Raw genomic sequence first — 18,610 nt, forward strand, 5'->3', positions numbered from 1 at the left:
TAAACTCTGCCAAAACGATAAGATTACTGATATACATATCAAAAAGAAAAAAAACGTCCTAATATATTTTTACAATTTATAGATTACATAGGGTAACAACACCCATCTGTCTGGCTGATATCCATCGGAATTGAGTGAAAAATGGTCAAGGAGATTTTAAGGCGTAGCAAAGAAACCTTCGAATTCTTCAATACTTCGAACCCCTCCAATAATTCCATAAAGACCTTGTGCTTCTTTTGCAATATTCTCTAATTGTCTAATCACATTTTTCATGGCAACAGCATATGCAAAGAACAAGAAATCGTGTTGAGAATTATCGTTATCAGAGATCGCTCGAACACGGCTTAAAAGTCGTTGACGTGCTTGTTCTGCAGGTGGAAGAAATGGTGGCATCGGACTCTTCAACTCAATAGCCGTAGAAAGTAAACCAAAGAGTAAAAGAACATTCCCGACCATCGTTCGACGTTCTGCTTGAGCTGGTAACACAAACCGAGGTCTAACTGAAGTTCTCCATGCGTCTCGATTGGTGACGGCCCACATAGAGTGGAGCATGTCGAGCAGTTGTTGACAGGAGGCTAACATGGCTTGGTAGCGGCCGGTTGGGAAGGCACCTTTCAATCGTGGCTCGTGTTTGGTAGCGGATAGTAATTCAAGAAGTCGGTTCAGCTGCATGGATCCATGGATTAGACAATCTTATTCAGGCAAACGGAGACAATGATCAGAATGGTCACCTTGACTTGTAGAAATAGCTCCATATTCGAGAATTCGCAGATGTGGAGATCTGAATGACCTTGCTTTGGGTCATTCAAAAGTAGCGGCGCACACTCATCCACGTTGATGGATTTCGAAGCAATAAGAGTGCTCTCGGATTCTGAGTGTTCTAAAGGTTCTAAAGGTTCGGGAGTTTCGGAATATCGTTTGACAAGGAATGAATACAAAAACGCAGATTCCAATAAAAACCTGATAGAGAGCTTCAGTACGATTTTTCGAAAGTTGAGAATAAGATGAAGATGACTAACTCTGAGAGGCATGTGCGAAGTTCACGTCGCGCCTTGTAAGGCCAGACAAAATTATTGACAATCCATCCAAATACGACGCCCACCAATACACACTGCAGGTACATAGTTCAAAGATGTTTTAGCTTCCTGAACTCAAGTTTGGATTCTGATTGACTTACTACCACTCTGCGGTAGGCAGTGACCAGGATATGAACATCGTCGTCGCGAACGTTGTAGGAATACACGCAAACAAGGTTGTAAGATAATAGGACGAAGCGTCCAGTGGATGCATATGCCGGCTGTGTGACGATCAGCCAGTAACAAGGCAGTGAAAAGATGAAGCCAATGATAGGCAGAACCACCGGATTCTCCCAAAACAAGTGATAGGCTAAGATAGCGAATCCTGAGCCAAGCAAAGTCCCTACTACTCTCATGACGGAGAGAAAATTGGTCTGTACGGATGAGAAGATGCGTTTTCGTAAACGGTCAGCCGAGTGCCTTTGATGTCAAGAGACGCTGAGATCTAGGAGTAACTGACTTGACCCAACGTGGATGCCATAACGATCACATACTGACAGCAAATCAAGACAACTTATAAGTTTCAAGCCACACAAAAAAGATTACAGATATACATACAGTAACAATTGCCCACTGGCCTCGGTATTTATGAAACAGCGGTCGGGTGACATCCAAGAATGCCGGGAAAGCCATCACAGCTGCACCACCGCCAACTTTGATGGCCGTTTTCATATCTGGATCGCCGAGACTCTGGAAAAAGTCATATAAGACCCGCTTGATTCGATCAAAGGAAGAATTAGGAAGTGCGCGGTTTTGCTCCCCCGCCTGTTTGCCTGAATATGTCGCGGGGAATGGTCGCAACTTCTTAGGGTCCTGTGGCAAAACCGCAGCTAGGCACAGGGGAAGATGATCAAATCAGTGTCGTCAGGTTGCATAGGTTTTCTCCAAACTACCTACTAAGTTTAGGCCTCATTTGGCGCGCTCGAGGCTTGGGTCCAGTCTCGGATGTGGTGCCAGGCTGAACACGGAATAAATTGCTCAGGTCGAGTCGTTGGTACAGCTGTCGCCACCATTTACGCGTCTCGTATTCCAATGCCTCCTCATCGGCACGAATGTCAGCAAAGATCTCCAGTAAATGACACAATTCTCTCATGAACTCTTCCTGTAAAAAAGATGGAACACGGTAAACCCAATGAATGTCTACATGTCCAGAACCTCTTCCAAGACAGGTATTGAGATTAGGAACGGACCATATTGAACAAAAAGAAATACATCAGGAAGATCTCTTCGTTGCGATTCGGCTCTAGCGTTCCAACTACGTCTGCAAAGGGGTCGCTTTGGTCATATGGATGGGCTGTTGAGTTTGCACGAGTAGACATTGCAAAGTTTTCAAATAGTCGTTTCATGGCACTCGAATGAACGTCTTGGAATGTTTCTAAAACTTGTTGCAACTGAGAGCGCATATGCATTAATGCGTCGATGCTTTCACCGGGTTCGATGTCGATGGGGTTGGCAGACGAATGTGCAGGTTTTTTCTTGTGTCCAGAGCTTTTGATTTCATGGAAACAAGCTGTACCGGAGGCCTAAAAGCGTCAGGACATCGCAAAATATTATGAACTTTGTATCAAGCGAGTTTGACAAAAGCGTGTAACGCACCATGAGCGTTTTGAGACTTGGCCCTACAGTCTCACAAAATGCAGTGAATACTTCCTTGACGGGTCCCAAAGGTTCCTGATTGCTGATGTTAGACAAGAGACTTTGAGTATCAGTGTCACGATTAGCGTGTGGCTGATGCCTTGCAGCTTCCATGAGTTCGTATTGCAGCCCACAGCCACTTCTCAAGCCCGTCAAATGCTGAGCGAGACGATTCATCGAAGCAACCAACTCTTGATAGCTTGCTTGAGACTTTTGTATGCGTGGTTCAAAAAATTCGTAAGACGCAGCGTCAAGTGATGATTTGAGTGAAGTGAATGATGCGTGATGTCGGTCGATTGATTCCATCAATGACTCCTGATCGGTATATATTGACTCATCTAATAGGAAGGTTTTGGTGAGCATTCCGAGGAGTGTTGAGAAAGAATCCAAAGTTTTGTCGATATCCTTTTGAAGACGAGTGGTCGCGCTTCCTCGCCAAAAGCCAAGACACACTAAATTACTGATGAACATTCCAATTACAATTATCTCCGAATAAATCAAACTTTTCTCGAAGTCGATATAGCCGTAATGGATGGATCCTTCACGAGTGATGATGACCGAGGAAATTACGCCAATTATGCTGCATGTTGACGCGAATCCTAGATTGAAACCCCACAAAGCAGATGAGCCATTTTTTAGAACGAACTATCAAGAGTGAATAGCACAGACGGCTATTTTCTTACGATGTCGAGACAAAGAAATAGACACCTGGTGATTTTTGCTTGACCCAATTCATCGTACCAAATCCAAAGCCCACAAAGACAAGTAAGACTATGGCATGTGAAACAATGCGGCTGTGAATAAGTACAGCCGTCATTGTAGAGCCTACAATCATGACCGCGAGCCAGATAAGACCCCACAGGGCATAATGATTTGCCTGCATCATGGCACCAACAGTGGCAGCTGGTCGGTAATGAGTGACAATCGTAGCCACAACATGTGCACCTGAAAAGGGTCCATCGAGACCAAACGGACGGACTAGAAGATCTGAGAGCGGGTCGTAAAACGAGAAGAGCGAAGCAATGAGGTAGGCAATCGAGCACTTCAAGATATTGCGAAAGTTTGATCGGAAGCTGGTCGGGAGCAGTTCCTTCGATGAAGAGGCTACAGCTAGTAGATATAGCCAGAGGTTGGATAACTTCCCAGATAGGCTACTTGTCTGACGCCGTCCGGCTGGTGAGATTGAAGAAGCCGTTGTACGAGAATGCACAGATTGCGGATATTCGAAACTGAGAAAAGTGGTTGGTTCTTCTTGGATTGGGTGGCCAGGTGAAGTAAATTGAGATAATGGGCGATTACTATGTGTTCTGGTGGACGTCCTACCTCGCATCGCAGATGGTGGCCGAGACTCTTCTGACATACTACGACAGAAATCTTCTTGATCCATCACCGCGCCAAAGACAGCCCAGGAACTCATACGACGCATTTGATTGTCCTCTCTCTGAGATTGATGGAAGCTCCTTCGGACGATATTAGAATTTGAAGCAACATTACTACGCCTGGGCCTTGATAGGGGAGGTAATGAAGGATTGGGAGAATCCATGATGTGAAGGTGAAGTGGTGCAGAAAATGATGTCAGGAGTCGACTCGCAGTCGAGGACTTTAAAGTTTCAATCAACTTCACATCACATCTCACAACCTCCCCAAGACCGACGGATCACAAACACAGTTTACGCGGCTCGCGGTACACCCGGAGAGCTACCCCGGCCAATACATAATATATTGCATCCTCTGCCCACCGTCACGCAGGCCACAAAGCAACCACCCAAGAAGTATTGAAATCTGTTGAAGTGCCATAGGGAAAGGAACTTCAATTTTGTAGGATTTATTCGACCAATGCTGAGAGCACCTTTGTATGGGAAGTTGTAGAGACATTATTTTTGGTTTCCTTGAAAACAGGCAGTATCATCATTCATGGTGAGCTTTTGTGTCTACTCTGATTTAAGGAGTTCTGAAAGGCCCTTGAAGAATGCTTAGCTGGGACTGTAGAAAATACAAGATTGATTTCTAGTGATTCAGATGAGAGTCTCAAGACAGTGGCCATTTTCGTGTGATTCTGTGCTCATAAAACTTCTGATGGATTTGTCCAAGTAAGTATGAGCTTCATGTCCAAATATTTGAACCCTCTCTATCTCTTCTGCTTTCACACTGCTTGTCTCAAGTATGATCTCATTGAGTTGTTGAGCTAGGTCTAGCTTTGTAATTTGTTCTGGAGACATCTCGTCTGGCATCAGCGATCCATAAAATTTCAGTGCAACTGCACTCTAAGTATACCGCCCCTTCATGTGTATGAGAAATGTTTTGTTCAGCACTGTAACCCCGCATCAAAAGATTGTGCTTGGATGGCAATTGCCTTGGATATGGCGTCAAAGCAGTCAATTCATTTCAGGGTCAACAAACACCCCCATAACACACTTATGTTCATTAAATTCTGATTCGTAACGCCCGATCCAGACGGAACGCATCAAGATATCGCCAACTTCACGCGCGGCTCAGCACAGCAATGTCACGGCATATCCAACTAAACAAGGCTTTCACTAGCTGATTTGATATCATCTACTTGTCGGGCATGATCGTGATCAAGGACTTAAGAAGCTGCTGGCGGGATCTCCATTGGATCAGACGCCTTCAGGCGCTGCTTTGTCTTAACCCAATAGACCACTAGGGTGGTCGTTTGGTAAGTGGAATATCAAGTGCAAAGTGTTTTTGAATCAGAGCCAAAGCCGGTTATTCGAGGTGTGATGTTTAAGATTCAGGAGTATTGGGTACTTAGCTTTGTTGTCGCTCGTCATAGCCAATCATGCTCAGCTCGATCAAAAACTTTGGAGAACATATGTGGAATATTGCAATCCGATCGATCCGAACAACTTCCATAAATGACCAAAGTAATTATCTTAACCAATCGAAATGCTCGGTGAATGATCATCGATGAACTCGGTTTTGGGGCAGGGACACATTGGGAAGTTGAATATGTAATGATAGGTGATGACACCATTTAAGACCTGGATTCTGGGATGTGGCTTACCCCGCGTCTACCCCAAATTCCGTTGGACTAATGCAGCATTCATGCCAAGAGAGCTCAGCACAAGCTGGCCGACTTCAAGTTTGAAGTCTTGCACTGGTAATCTTGACCACGTGCTCTCCAAGACCCCACATCCCAATGACTCATCAAGCCGGTGTTTGCCCTTCCACTCAAGTAATGCCAAGAATCCAAGATACTCTACCGGCGAGCTTCAAAGGCTAATCATCTCCTTCCTGATGGCCCCGAATAATGCTGAGCGACCTAGCCTGGGTAACTGCCGAGGTATAGAATTTTTTGAGGGTGAGGTGCATGCGCCCCCCGTTTTGGCGCGAAAGCTCACCCAGCAAATCAATGCGGCAATAAACATATCGCGTACCTCCTCATCTGTTGTGTGCGCTGCCCCACGTTCGTAAATTTCTGAAAGCCTCACCTGGGGAGCTTTTCAAACCCAGCTATTTTTGGAAATTCTCTGAAGTCTTGGAGAGACAATCGGGGGTTGGCGGTGAAGCCTATAAATAAGAGACCGTGTGGCCATCGCAAACCTCCTTGTCTCTTCAACTCAGCATTCACTCACATTTGACCCATAGCTACAATTGGCAACATCGAACGGTGCTGCTGTCTCTTTGAATACTTCATAGCTGTCAGTGGCACCCTTTTAAACCCAACAGAACATCGACTCTTGGGATTCACTCCTGACCCGGTGGGGCTACTTCGATTCATCGCTGTTGATGTGAGCAATTTCCCTCCCCGCCTTCTTTTTATAGCTTTGCTTCAGCTTCACGCACATTTACACTCTTGAACTCAATTATGCGATTAACCTTTTGCAATCTTCCGATTAGATTCGAATTAATTTTCATCCCCCCAAACCGACGTCATCGGCGATTATTGATGACTTCTTGTCTTAAAGGAGCTAGAGTGACAAAGATAGTTAAATAAAGGAGTCTTAACACGTGCTTAACACACAGGATTCGACGCGTATTAGAACTTGTCAAAGTCATCTTCAAACACTGTAGATTCCTACTTTTATCTAGCCGGTCTTGCTTTATTATACATACAGCTTTCTTCAATCTCTCTGAAGAGCACTGTCCCACTTTTTTATGTTCTCGGGGAGCGCCGTCTACTTAGGTCACCTTCAGTATTAGAATTCCTACTTTGACGCCTTGCCAGTATGACTTTGTAGCACAGAATCTTAGTAAAGCCTCCCATCAATCGTAACTTCCATCTTGCTTCACTTCCTTTCATACCGATCGCTTTATCTCAAAAACTTCATTGGGGCCAAAAACTCCAGAACCTCCCACTAAATCTTTTACATCGTCGAGCGGCTTCACGTCAGCGCCTTTCAACGCCCCACAGTCTCGTCGATCAAAATTTAGGCAACATACGCGAGCCTAACTCCTTTTATTTACACGCGGTCTCGTCACAGATATACGATGCAGGTACGAATGGAGAAGAAATTAATGCCGATGAAACCCTTTGGTTTTCTGAAAGCTATCAAGCAACGCTTCCAAAGAAAAAGTTTTACATCATCATCTGATGCGCCCGAGCCCGAGGTGGGCATGGAGCCGTCAAAGAATCCTACTCTGTTGACCAATCTCAAACGAGCCCTTCAGTCTTCCCCTGAGCTGGTCCAGAACAAGTTAATGAGCTCAACAAGCACCCTCAGCTCACGCCTTTCGTCTCCTACTCGCTCGTCTCTTGAATCTAGTCAAAGATCGCATAGCAACTTTGCCCGGATCATGGACATCAACTCGAGAACCACAGTGATCTTTGAGCCTATGCGAGGTCGTAAACAAAGTAATTTCCCACTCCGCCAAGCTTCTGATATGTCCTTTGTTCGACCTCTTCGCCAAACTCGTTCTCTGGCTGAGTGCGCGGTCCAAAGCCCGAACCTTCTGCCCACCATCACGATCACCACGCCGGAAGACGACGAGCGCTATGTGCTATTCTCTCCCAAGTCTGACGAGCCTGACCACTGCCATCTGGCTGTTCCGACCCTGGGATCTCGAAACTGGCCCCATCCGGCGGGACCTTGGCTTCGTGCTTCCGAGGATGTAAACCCCCTGGCCTCCAAACATAGCTATCGCCTCTCGAATGATACTCTTGTACGATGGCCAGCTGGTCGAAACTCACCTCCTCGGCTCATGACCGATGACCAACGTGAAGCAATTGCCTTGGTCGAACAGATCAATTTGAATCTTGAAATGGCACAGACTGCACTTTACTCGCGGCTTCAACCGCCTTGCTTGGATGAATGGGCCGAAGAATTTGATGATGATGAATATGATGATGACGAGGAAGAGTTAACGACATGGAGCCAGCAAGACAATCAATGCGTATGTCAATGATGCTTGCGAATTGATTCTGTGACTTCACAATTTCTGACAGTTTATTTTTCACTTTTAGTACCATCGTTTTCCGGCTGTTGTTAGTGATAATGAAGACTACGACATTGAGACGATCGAGATGATTGAATGAAACGAACATGTGTCCGTCTTGAAGAAATTAGAAAATATTTGTGTAAGCTGATTTCTGTTGTGCCCTCAACTTGAACAGAAAAAATCAGAGAGACTTGAGTTGACAGTGTTTCATTTTTACACCTACGATCTATAGTACTTTTGTTTGTTGGTAAAAGAAAATGCTTTAGAATGCAAAATAATAATTTGAGAAATATGCAATCACCTTTCAAAGAAAAAAACTTCGATACCCTCTGATACTTCATGGTCTCAATTTGCTTGTCCGTTTCTACTTCTTGCTTTCGGGCTTGTCAAACACTGGGTCCCGTCTTTTTTTTTCCAAAAGCTGTTCCTGAGGAATGGATTTTCAAACTATCTTATGCCTGTATCATCAATACGTTATGTTTCTTTTATCATGACTTTTGAAACCATTTTTGTATCAAGTTTGCCTTGTATATCATCTTTCGCAATAAAGTGAGTTCTGCGTGGCATAATCTTGCTCAGTGAGAATTCTTGTAGCTCTTGGAAATTGAATAATCAAGACGTCCTTGGAGCTCAAACTTTGGACACGGCAAGACGCTAAGACTTGAAAATCAATGAGCGGTGTGTTAGGAAGCTAGTATTTCTTGGAAGATGTGTGGTCAGACATCACATTATTCTGGTGCTCATCCAGGTCCCTTTGATCTATGGGGCGCGGCTTACACATTTCCAGTGCAAGCCATCAAGTCTACTGATTAGATGCATGTCACCAACACTATGACCCCGTGAAAATTCTTTGACTCTTGAATTAAATTGGCCAATGAATTTTATGTTGTTTTTCTACAATGCTTCCAGTTGTTGTTCTTTCAGAAAATGGTAGTTTTTATATATACTCTTGACCAACCTTTGATAATTATCATAGGGGCTGGTTGATTTAACACACCAAGAACTAATGTTACTCACATTTAACCTCTACCTTGTGCACCATATAACATATTCAACCTAAAGATTCTGGAGCTCAATACACTGATCAATTTATGATGTGCTGTTTTGATTTCTGGCATAGTTTTGGAGCACAAATCAGCTGACTTGAGTATACATCAAGGCTGAATAGTCCCCTGATTATCTTGTTCCATTGCAAAAGCTCTTTGATCCAAAATGAATGTTCTTAACGGATGTAGTGGGATGGACATACAAGTGTTTCTTCAATAAGCAGTTTTATTGACACTATGTAGATACTTTTTTGAAAGTTGCTTGTAATGAGGTTTATGAGGAGGATAGAAAAAAAAGAGAATTGGGGTGATTTATGACAATGGAAAGAGTTTAAGAGAAGAAGTCCACAGCATGCAATCCCTAACAATCAAAGAAGAATATATTCAATCCATCTGTAAGAGATTCAAACAAAAGTGAAAGATACCAAGAAACAAAACAGTGATGGATCTGTTTCAATCCAGATCAATTACTTGTTCATTCTTAAATCAATGAAATCAATTCCAATCCAATTCAATAAATGTTTTTTGACTGATAAAACATTTTCCAATTTCTAATTCTAATAAACACGTCTTTTCAATTCAAAATTTGAACAAAATAACCAAAATCCAATGATCAAGTGATCTCACCAACCAACCGAAGAAAAAATCGAAACAAAACAAACCAAGTTTTGTTGACCTACTTATGAAAAATCTTAACCATTTTTTTCTTTCCAAAGAAGTTTAAGCCACTTCACCATCTTCCATCCTCGTACTTTGATTTAAGCTTTCGACTTTTTCCTCACCCACTTCGTTTTTTATACTTTGATTTGACTTCATCTCTTCACCATCTTGTGATCCAGGAGTGCTCATCTTCATATCTATTTGCATATCAGAAGAAGCTAATTCTCCATCCACCTCTTGATCTTCCTTAAATACCAAATCCTCATGGGTTGTAATAGGATGTTCAGTTTTGATATGTTTGTTTGGTGAAGGTAATGATAAAACTCCTTCACTTAATGTTCTGGGTCTTTTTCGTATCGATTCTTCTTGAAAAGATTGGTTAGTTGTTGTTTCAGTTTCATTTGATGTTTCTATCGGATTTGCTCCAGCAGGACTAAATAATGGGGTGGTGCTGGGTTCTAGATTCTCTGTGTTTGATACAGCCGAGAGTGGTACATCGATGGGCTGAGTCGTATCATCTGATACCAGACCAGTAGGGTTTGTAGCATAATCGGCAACCGTATCAGGCTTGATGTCAGTGCCAATTTCAGAATTTGCAGCCGCAGCTCCAATATCAGACTTGGCATCGGCACCTCCAATATCAGACTTGAAGTCAGTAGCACCGATATCAGACTTGCCGTCAATATCAATATCAGGCTTTGCTTCAGTTTCCAATCCAGGCGTAGGACACCAGAGCTGTGAGGAGCCAGATGATCGAATAAGGCCAGGGATCTAATGTAATACGCAGATACAGAATCCATGTTAGCGGAGAAGATGAGTTTTCAAGCTTGAATGATAAGTGTCCAAAGGTAGACATACCTTTTGGACTTGTTTGAGGACACGAGGTGCAACTGAATCATTGTATTGTTCTAGTATGGTGTTTGCTGCATCTGTGTGAGAAAGTCGCGTGATCAGGCAATCAAATACTTCGATTAAGATGAAGGGTGATCAGCGAAAGCAGACGCGACCGACCATGAACTTCAGCTAGGGTTTCAGCTCCAAATGATTTCCACCATGGCTCGTATGGATAGGCGATTCCTGGCGCAGAGGGTCTAACTAAACGATCGATATCGGCCAAAAGAGGAATCGCTTGAGGATCATTTTGATCAATCGAGTTGGATTCATGATTCAGATCTGATTCGAGTGAAGAACCTTCGATAGCACGATGTGAGAGAGCAATGAGAAAAGCAGCGGCAGCGACCACCGAAGGATTCGTGGTGATACATAAAGTTGTCATTAACGAATCATTCACAAATGACCAAGCAGATTGAGCCATCGATCTAGCTTTCATCGAATTAGAGAAATCGATAAAAGCCGAAGGTGTATAAGAATTCACAGATGTAGTCGAACTTGCAGCTTCGAGACACTTTACATGAAAATCCTTGACAGTATGAATCAGAGGTAAATAAGGATGATCGACAGCCAAATCGAAACAAAGCGTTCGAAGTAAAATATCTTCATAATATAGTATATGATGTTTCAACCGTTCAAAATCCTAAAAATCCAACCAGTTTAGAAGGGTTAATGGCGCGATCAGTAAGCAGAAATATCCAAAAGTTAAAGAATACAAACAGGTAAATGAAGTGTGATTTAATCTACTTTTGGATCTTCCGAACCATTCGAGTTCTCCGACTGAGAGTCAGTACCAAGTTTAAGATATTCTTTGACAACATATTCCAATTTCCTTGGTACTTCTTCCACTTTAGTTGCCAAAAAGAAAGCCGTTGCACTGATTTCTTTAGTAGGATATTTCTGTAATGATTTTCTCATATAAAATCGATGTAAATACGTAGCTGCTGTTGCTATGATGATCTGAGGTAATGCTAATGAGATTGCAGCTTGTACCATCCAATAAACTGCTCTACTTCTTTCGTGTGATTCGGTTTGCCATGACATTCCTTGTTTTTGAGATGGCGTATGTTTGAGTGATTGAAGTGACCAGATCCATTGTTGTTGTGGTATGTTAGTATCACCTGCAGTTGAATGAGAAGGTCGATTACTTGGTTTGAAAGGTGGTGGTGGACAAAAGTAATCAGTCATTCTTGATTCTTGAAGTTGAACTCGAATCTAATATTCGAATGAACAGCTGAAGGTGGGCCAGTGAAGCCTCAGGCTCAGCCAAAGGCCCAATATCAGGTGGTATGTAAATGTACGACATGTAACACTATATGTAATCTACTCAGGAGTCAGGAGTCAGCACATGTAACATGTCATTTTGATTCGATTCTTCTGTAAAAAGTTTTATTGACTCAAGCACAGAAACTATTTTCATTCAACTTCAACTTCACCAATTACTTTCCAAAATGTCAGAAAAACCCATCAAATTAACCAAAAAACAGCAAAAAGCAGCAGCCTTCAGAACCAAAAAGAAAGGAAAAGCAATCCTAGAAGAACCATCAGCATTTCCAGAAGCAGATGAAGAAGAAAATGAACCGATCATACCATCCAAATCAACCAAAGAAACAAAAGATAAATCAGAAAAGATTATCAAATCAAATAAACGAAAACGAGAAGATAATACTTCGACTTCGAAAACTAATAAAACAAATGAAGAAGAAGAAGGAGAAGAAGGAGATAAAGTGATAGGAGCAGCAGCTATAAGAAGAAAACGAAAAAAAGCAGCACAAGCTAGAAAATATGAAGAAGAGAAAATCAAAAAATCATCGAAATTGATTTTGTTTGTTGGAAATTTACCATTTGATATGACGAGTGAAAAACTCACATCATTTTTCTTAGAACATTGTGGTACGTTTTCCTATACCGATCTCAATTCTTTTTTATTTGCGAAAATATTCATTTATTTAATCTGATGATATGGGTTTGATTTGGATGAATCAATAGAGGAAGAACCAGAAGTACGATTAATGACACATAAATCGACCAAGAACGAAACTGGACAACCCACAAATGCAACTAAAGGATGTGGATTTGTCGAATTTAAAACCTCAGCTGCATTACAAAAAGCCTTAAGATTACATCATACACCGATGAATTGTGAATCAACAGGACAAGAAAATCAAAAGAAATCCAGAAAGATCAATATAGAATTAACGGCCGGAGGAGGAGGTAAATCAGAAAGTAGATTAAAGAAAATCGAAGTATCAAAAGAAAGATTAAATAAACAACGTGAGAAACGGATAGAGAAGAATTTGAAAGAGATCACAGAGAAAAGATTGAAGTATGGACTTGAAGCTTTAGAACCTGGTGAAGAAGATGTGACCGTTAAGTTTGGGAGCAAAAAGAAATCCGAAGAGGCTGGGCTTGAGGAAGGAAAAGCGAATTGGGGATCTAAATCGAGTTCTGGTCCAGGTGCTAGTACAGTTACTCATTCTTCTAAATCTTCTAGATTTAAAGGTAGACCTCAATCTAGTGGTGCGAATTCTATTAGACTCACTTGAAACTTGGACGTTATTCTTTTCATGATCGATTTGACTACTGTTTTTTGACGTACTTTGTTTATGCAACTATTTACAATCCTATTTTGTTCCCACTTTGAATTCGAACTTATCTTATACCTATCAAGACAGTTTTCAAAAGTCACTTCGATCATAACAACGTTCACATGCTTGATTAAATGGAATACAAATCATTCGCCAATCCCTCAAGGAAACCTCCATTCCACTTTGAATACAACTTTCAAACCCAATCACCTAAACTTCAACCGTGTTTTTTTTGTTAATTACAATCTTTTTCTATGAACTTTGTTCCAAGATTTGAGTACGAATGATCTTGACAGGTTCTCTTGGTCTATCTTCTGAATCAACTGTAACTGCACCAAGTCTTTCTAATACTTTCATACCTCTATTGATCCTTCCAAAGATCGTATGTCTTCTATCTAAATGAGGGGTTGGAGCCTTTATAAACCAAAAACGGAATAACAAAATAAACGGTTAATGGATACAGTAGACAAAAGGAAGGGATGAGTTTCGGGGATGCTTAACTAATGTTAAAAAGAATTGAGATCCATTTGTGTTGGGACCTGAATTGGCCATTGCTAAAATTCCTGCGCCTGTAAAACGTAATTGAGGATGCTATGTAGGATATAAAGAAGAATCAAAAAGATCAGTTTTGAAAAACCAAGAGATCAAAGTTGATGTTGATTTACGATTTCGTCTTCAAATTTATCACCATAAATCGATTTACCACCTCTACCTGTACCAGTCGGATCACCACCCTATCCACATATCCCAAAGAAAAGAGAAATAAAAATCAAGGTTTCGTTTTCATTTGGAGTCTTCTTAAAATATTCAAGAGTTTCGTAATCGAACAAAAAAAACGAATCTTGACTTACTTGTGCCATGAAATCTGCTATAACTCTATGAAAGATTGTACCATTATAATAACCTCTTTTAGCTAATTCACTAAAATTCTTACACGTCTTTTTGTCCCCCCATTCCAAAAATTTATCCAATTGTGAACCATCAGATTAATGAAAAGTTTCCAAAAATCAGTCATTTCGAAAAATGTGAAGTTTTTTGGGAGGGGTAAGATTTGTGGGTTGAAAAGAACTTACTTTTGGTGCATGATCCCAATATAATTCTAATTCGATGATTCCCATTGTGGTTTCTAAAACTACAGCTGATTTTTGATTTGGATTCATGATTTTGGTTTTTATGATATTGATCGAATTGACATTATTTTCGACAAAAAAACTCGAGTGAATTCCAGTTCAAGAAAAGGTTTTGAGAAGGAGGTGTGAATCGATGCTTTGTGATCATATCTCGGCGGTCTCACGCGCCGATGAAGTGTAGAACGAGATGATGTTATTGTTGGGTTGATATAATTTGTTATAAGCATATTACATTACACTGACTCCTGGACCAGTCACGTGACCGGACGAGCCTGTCACGTACATGTCAGGTGGGATGTGACCTGCAGCAGCGTGTAAATCAATCATTTGAGCCTCTGTCAAGTTTCTGGAACTTGGATCTTTGGGAAAAAATGACGAGCATCCCTTAGATGGCGATCATGATATTTTGATTTTCGTGCCACTCGCACTTTTCTGGTGATCCAATTCGTTGTTATCTTTGACGACGTGTGAGATAGAGCGTGCTGTCAGGTAACAGGTTGGCTGAAGCGTGATAGGCATCACAATAGCACTATGGGAAGTATGATAGAATAGCCGGATTCAAGTAAGAAAAATGCCTGAAATACCACTTTCCCTGCATCAAAATTCTACTTATAAATTGTGAATTTTGATCACACTGTCAAATAGCCCCACCTGGGAAGCATATTCCTAGCAATCTATTTTGTGCAAAAATAAATTTTGAAGGTTGGGAGGCTAAAGTGCATGAAATTTTAGGCACTTTTTGGCCGACGTGAACCCAGCTAATGTTTTGGGATAAGCAATGTATTCTACACGTCAAATGACCAAAAAGGCTTTGACTAGGAAGCCGCGAGATTGAAATGAGTTGCGCGCCTCACGATCAAGGACTTGACACAAACATCGACTGGTCCACACAGACAGTCAACTCAGCTTCTCATAGCCAGCTCAAAGCAGAAAAAATAGGAACAAGACTGTTGGCCATGATGAGCCAGTTTAATTCTGATTGTAAATATACAAAGCTAAATTCATGCCACTTGTGTTTATTGAAACCAAGCACACATTGCCAGAGTGATTCAAGCCCGATCTTGATTGTCTATACAAAACTATATCTGATGTATGTAGATATCAGTCTTGATTTAAATTGGCTCTGTTTAGTAGGAGACTCCAAGAAACCGATGAAACTTGGGTTTTGAACCAATGAAAAAGGACATGAAGCCAATATAAAATAAATTTAAAAAATCAATAGTAATGTGGATTTTTTTCATGTTTGGACAACGATTTATGGTCCTTCACACCTAGCCTCTTGGCCAAGATTGACTGAGAAAAACACAGGGGAGTATTCCGTGGCTTTGATATCGTAATATAATTCAAAGTGAATGAAATAAGTCATCAGTAGTCTCATCCCTCATTTTAATTCGTGCAATATTCCTACTTTTTATAACGCCACATGAAAATTGTCCACTAAGATCGTCGACATCGCATGTTTCATCTACATATACACGTAAATCATCAAATTTGGTCCTTCCTCTTTCTTGTTTAGATCAGATGAGTGTGATGATCAAATAGGAGAGCTTACCGGAACACAACTGAAAATGGCAAGTGAGAAGGGTGGGATGATCAAAACAGAAAGTGTCACATTGAAGGAGGGTCAGCTGAACTGCCATGGCGATGGTGTAAGTCAAAGTTGAAAGTGTGCCGACTCGCCTGATTGAGTCGGATGTGGATTTTTATTAGTCCATCGGGATCACTGAGCTCCAGGGTAGCTTTACTCCTTGCTTGGCAACGACCCTTCTGGTCGGTGGATGGTGTATCTTTCGCGTGAGTCATTTTTAAATGCCAATTAGTTGGTTCGCTGGGGGAAAATTTTGCACCGAAGTTTTCGTCTTTATCTGCTATATTGCATTTACTCTCTCGTTTTAATGTGAATTCTGCTTCACCACGAGGGATTGAGACGGCACCGGCAGGAGTTCGCCATCTAACAAAATATTTCGCGGGTGCTCTGCTAGACTGAAACCCACATGCCAAAAAGATCGAAAAAGGTCAGTGTGATATTTGTGTATCGCTTGGACAACAGAATAATTGAAAGGATTCTTCAACTGACCACTTCAAGACTCATGGTAGCAATAAAAAGCCATAAGAAGAAAACTTTCGAAAGATTTGCTTGGGAATTCGGCATCTTGCAGCTGACAAAGATGTCGATATAGTTAGGCTATCACGCTGAAATAAAGCCAAGAAAATAACATATGTAACTAGTACCTTTTCAATATTTGGGAGCGAGTTGATCAGCACGATATATTTCTGAGCCTGAAGTGAGGTGGGTATGGTTTCTACAAACCGGTGGGATTAAGATGACAGGCGCCCTCTTATGTGTCAGAGAGTGGTGAGAGATAATACATATGTAGATGCCCTGACCTCCATGAGGCGTGGTGGGGGACGTGGTGGAAGGGACTTCAGAGGTGGCGTCAGTAGCAGGTGTGGCGTTAGCCACCCCATTGCGTCAATTCGGACAAACCTTGAGACCCTTCCGTGTGCTCAGAGATTTGTGGTCTCAGCGTCTTAAAGAGTTTTTGCTATGTTTGGATGGCTTTATACAAAATGGGGAATATGTTTGTCCGGTTTCAAAAGGAAATCTATTTATCCATAAACCCCACTTTGTCCAAAGTCCTTCTGTTGAAGAGATTTAGACAAAGATCAGTCTATTCCAGTTCTAAATAAACTGAAGAGCCTGATAGGCTAGCAACAGTTTTACACAAAGATTCAAGATATTTTTTCCGTGCACCAATCCTGCTAAAGACCAGAGCACCAGCTGTCACCTGATATGCAGCAGCGTGTAAATCATTGAATGTCATTTCTGGTAGGACAGGAGAAGGATAAGGTCTGAGCTGATAATCATGATGTTGTACTTTTTCAGGCCTCTCCCTCTTGTTTTTGCATAGTCAACTCAGTCTTGCAAAGTCTACAGCCACTCTAAAGCAGATTCCAAAGCAAGGAATGAGTATCAATTCCCACAAAGTCCAATTTGTACTCCCTATGCATACCCAAGAGAAATCCTTAAAAAATGACTTGGCTTGTGTTGAACCACCAATTGAAAGCAAAAGAAGATCACCAATACTTTTGAAGAGCTAACAAGATATGACTATGGTAACACTTGATTTTTCATTACATGGATTAATTCTCAGGTAATCATGATGTTGTACTTTTTCAGGCCTCTCCCTCTTGTTTTTGCATAGTCAATTCAGTCTTGCAAAGTCTACAGCCGCTCTAAAGCAGATTCCAAAGCAAGGAATGAGTATCAATTCCCACAAAGTCTACTTTGTACTCCCTATGCATACCCAAGAGAAATCTTTAAAAGATGACTTGGCTTGTGTTGAACCACCAATTGAAAGCAAAAGAAGATCACCAATATTTTTGTAGAGCTAAAAAGATCTGACTGTGGTAACACTTTGTTTTTCATTCCATGGATCAAATCTTAATTCTTTTCAATCAATATAGTCCAAAATCTTTGATTGAATCAAAATTGATTGTCAATCCTTTGTGGTACATAACAAATACAAATAAAAATGTGGCCTATGATCAGCCAATGGAATTCTCATTGTGTTTCTAGATTGATGTGACTTGAATTGATTGAGAACAAGCCCACACTCTTGAATTGATTCAAACTTGATGTTAATTTTCTAAGGGGAAGGGAAATTTTAAACCAACCTAGCTCTTTACACAGCCTACCTCACTGTAAAGCAGGGTTGGTATAAAATTACAAAAATAGGCCCCAATCATTTGATTTTATACTTGTTTTACATTTTCTTTTCCCATGTAAAGTATTCCTGTTTTCAAATTTTGGTTTAAAAATGTGGAACCCATCTGAGCATACATTTTTACACAGGGGCAACTACACAGCCTGCCCCGGTGTAAATAAATCCCAGCATAAATGTATCAGTTTGCCTGATAAAACTGACTTTCACACAGGGGTGCTTCACACCGGGAAAGTCTGTGTAAAAAGATGCAGTACAAAAATCAGAACCACGACATGTGGGATGTAAATTTACACTGCCAGTACTTTTACATCAATTTTTTGTATTACACAAAAAAGCAAACAAATAATTAAAGGTCATGAAGAATTAAGCCTTGTAAAAGCAAAGATTAAATTAAAAGAGCAAAATAGAATAGTATGATAACAAAAAGACAACTGGTATACAGATGAGAGAAAGAGT

General features: G+C 41.1%; 6 protein-coding genes across 6 annotated transcripts; 2 read left to right on the forward strand and 4 right to left on the reverse strand.

Moving 5' to 3' along the window:
* Window positions 1-156: 156 nt before the first annotated feature.
* Window positions 157-4,254, reverse strand: MELLADRAFT_91665 (uncharacterized protein; the record flags this gene model as incomplete). Its single annotated transcript, XM_007414597.1, has 10 exons — window positions 157-666; window positions 732-960; window positions 1,020-1,111; window positions 1,178-1,450; window positions 1,537-1,569; window positions 1,635-1,906; window positions 1,974-2,178; window positions 2,267-2,599; window positions 2,673-3,310; window positions 3,420-4,254. The coding sequence occupies 10 exons, from the start codon at window positions 4,252-4,254 to the stop codon at window positions 157-159; spliced, it is 3,420 nt and encodes a 1,139-aa protein (XP_007414659.1).
* A 1,442-nt stretch (window positions 4,255-5,696) lies between these two features.
* MELLADRAFT_110455 (uncharacterized protein) lies at window positions 5,697-8,208 on the forward strand (the record flags this gene model as incomplete). Its single annotated transcript, XM_007414542.1, has 5 exons — window positions 5,697-6,138; window positions 6,372-6,463; window positions 6,914-7,169; window positions 7,222-8,066; window positions 8,137-8,208. 5 exons carry the CDS (start codon window positions 5,697-5,699, stop codon window positions 8,206-8,208), a joined length of 1,707 nt encoding a protein of 568 aa, XP_007414604.1.
* A 2,804-nt stretch (window positions 8,209-11,012) lies between these two features.
* On the reverse strand, window positions 11,013-11,806 carry MELLADRAFT_27456 (uncharacterized protein; the record flags this gene model as incomplete). The annotated part of the gene is made up of 3 exons (XM_007414596.1): window positions 11,013-11,140; window positions 11,222-11,351; window positions 11,456-11,806. Coding segments are annotated over 3 exons (609 nt in total), but the record flags the coding sequence as incomplete, so codon positions are not given.
* Window positions 11,807-12,159: 353 nt separating this feature from the next.
* MELLADRAFT_110457 (uncharacterized protein) lies at window positions 12,160-13,254 on the forward strand (the record flags this gene model as incomplete). The annotated part of the gene is made up of 2 exons (XM_007414543.1): window positions 12,160-12,601; window positions 12,698-13,254. 2 exons carry the CDS (start codon window positions 12,160-12,162, stop codon window positions 13,252-13,254), a joined length of 999 nt encoding a protein of 332 aa, XP_007414605.1.
* Window positions 13,255-13,548: 294 nt separating this feature from the next.
* MELLADRAFT_38799 (uncharacterized protein) lies at window positions 13,549-14,456 on the reverse strand (the record flags this gene model as incomplete). Its single annotated transcript, XM_007414595.1, has 5 exons — window positions 13,549-13,710; window positions 13,798-13,887; window positions 13,962-14,030; window positions 14,148-14,234; window positions 14,370-14,456. The coding sequence occupies 5 exons, from the start codon at window positions 14,454-14,456 to the stop codon at window positions 13,549-13,551; spliced, it is 495 nt and encodes a 164-aa protein (XP_007414657.1).
* Window positions 14,457-15,681: 1,225 nt separating this feature from the next.
* MELLADRAFT_124120 (uncharacterized protein) lies at window positions 15,682-16,578 on the reverse strand (the record flags this gene model as incomplete). The annotated part of the gene is made up of 5 exons (XM_007414594.1): window positions 15,682-15,749; window positions 15,835-15,891; window positions 15,979-15,988; window positions 16,107-16,409; window positions 16,504-16,578. 5 exons carry the CDS (start codon window positions 16,576-16,578, stop codon window positions 15,682-15,684), a joined length of 513 nt encoding a protein of 170 aa, XP_007414656.1.
* Between the last annotated feature and the right edge of the window lie 2,032 nt (window positions 16,579-18,610).

The sequence above is a fragment of the Melampsora larici-populina genome, assembly GCF_000204055.1.
Source record: "Melampsora larici-populina 98AG31 unplaced genomic scaffold MELLAscaffold_44, whole genome shotgun sequence".
In the NCBI taxonomy this organism is placed as follows: Eukaryota; Fungi; Basidiomycota; class Pucciniomycetes; order Pucciniales; family Melampsoraceae; genus Melampsora; species Melampsora laricis-populina.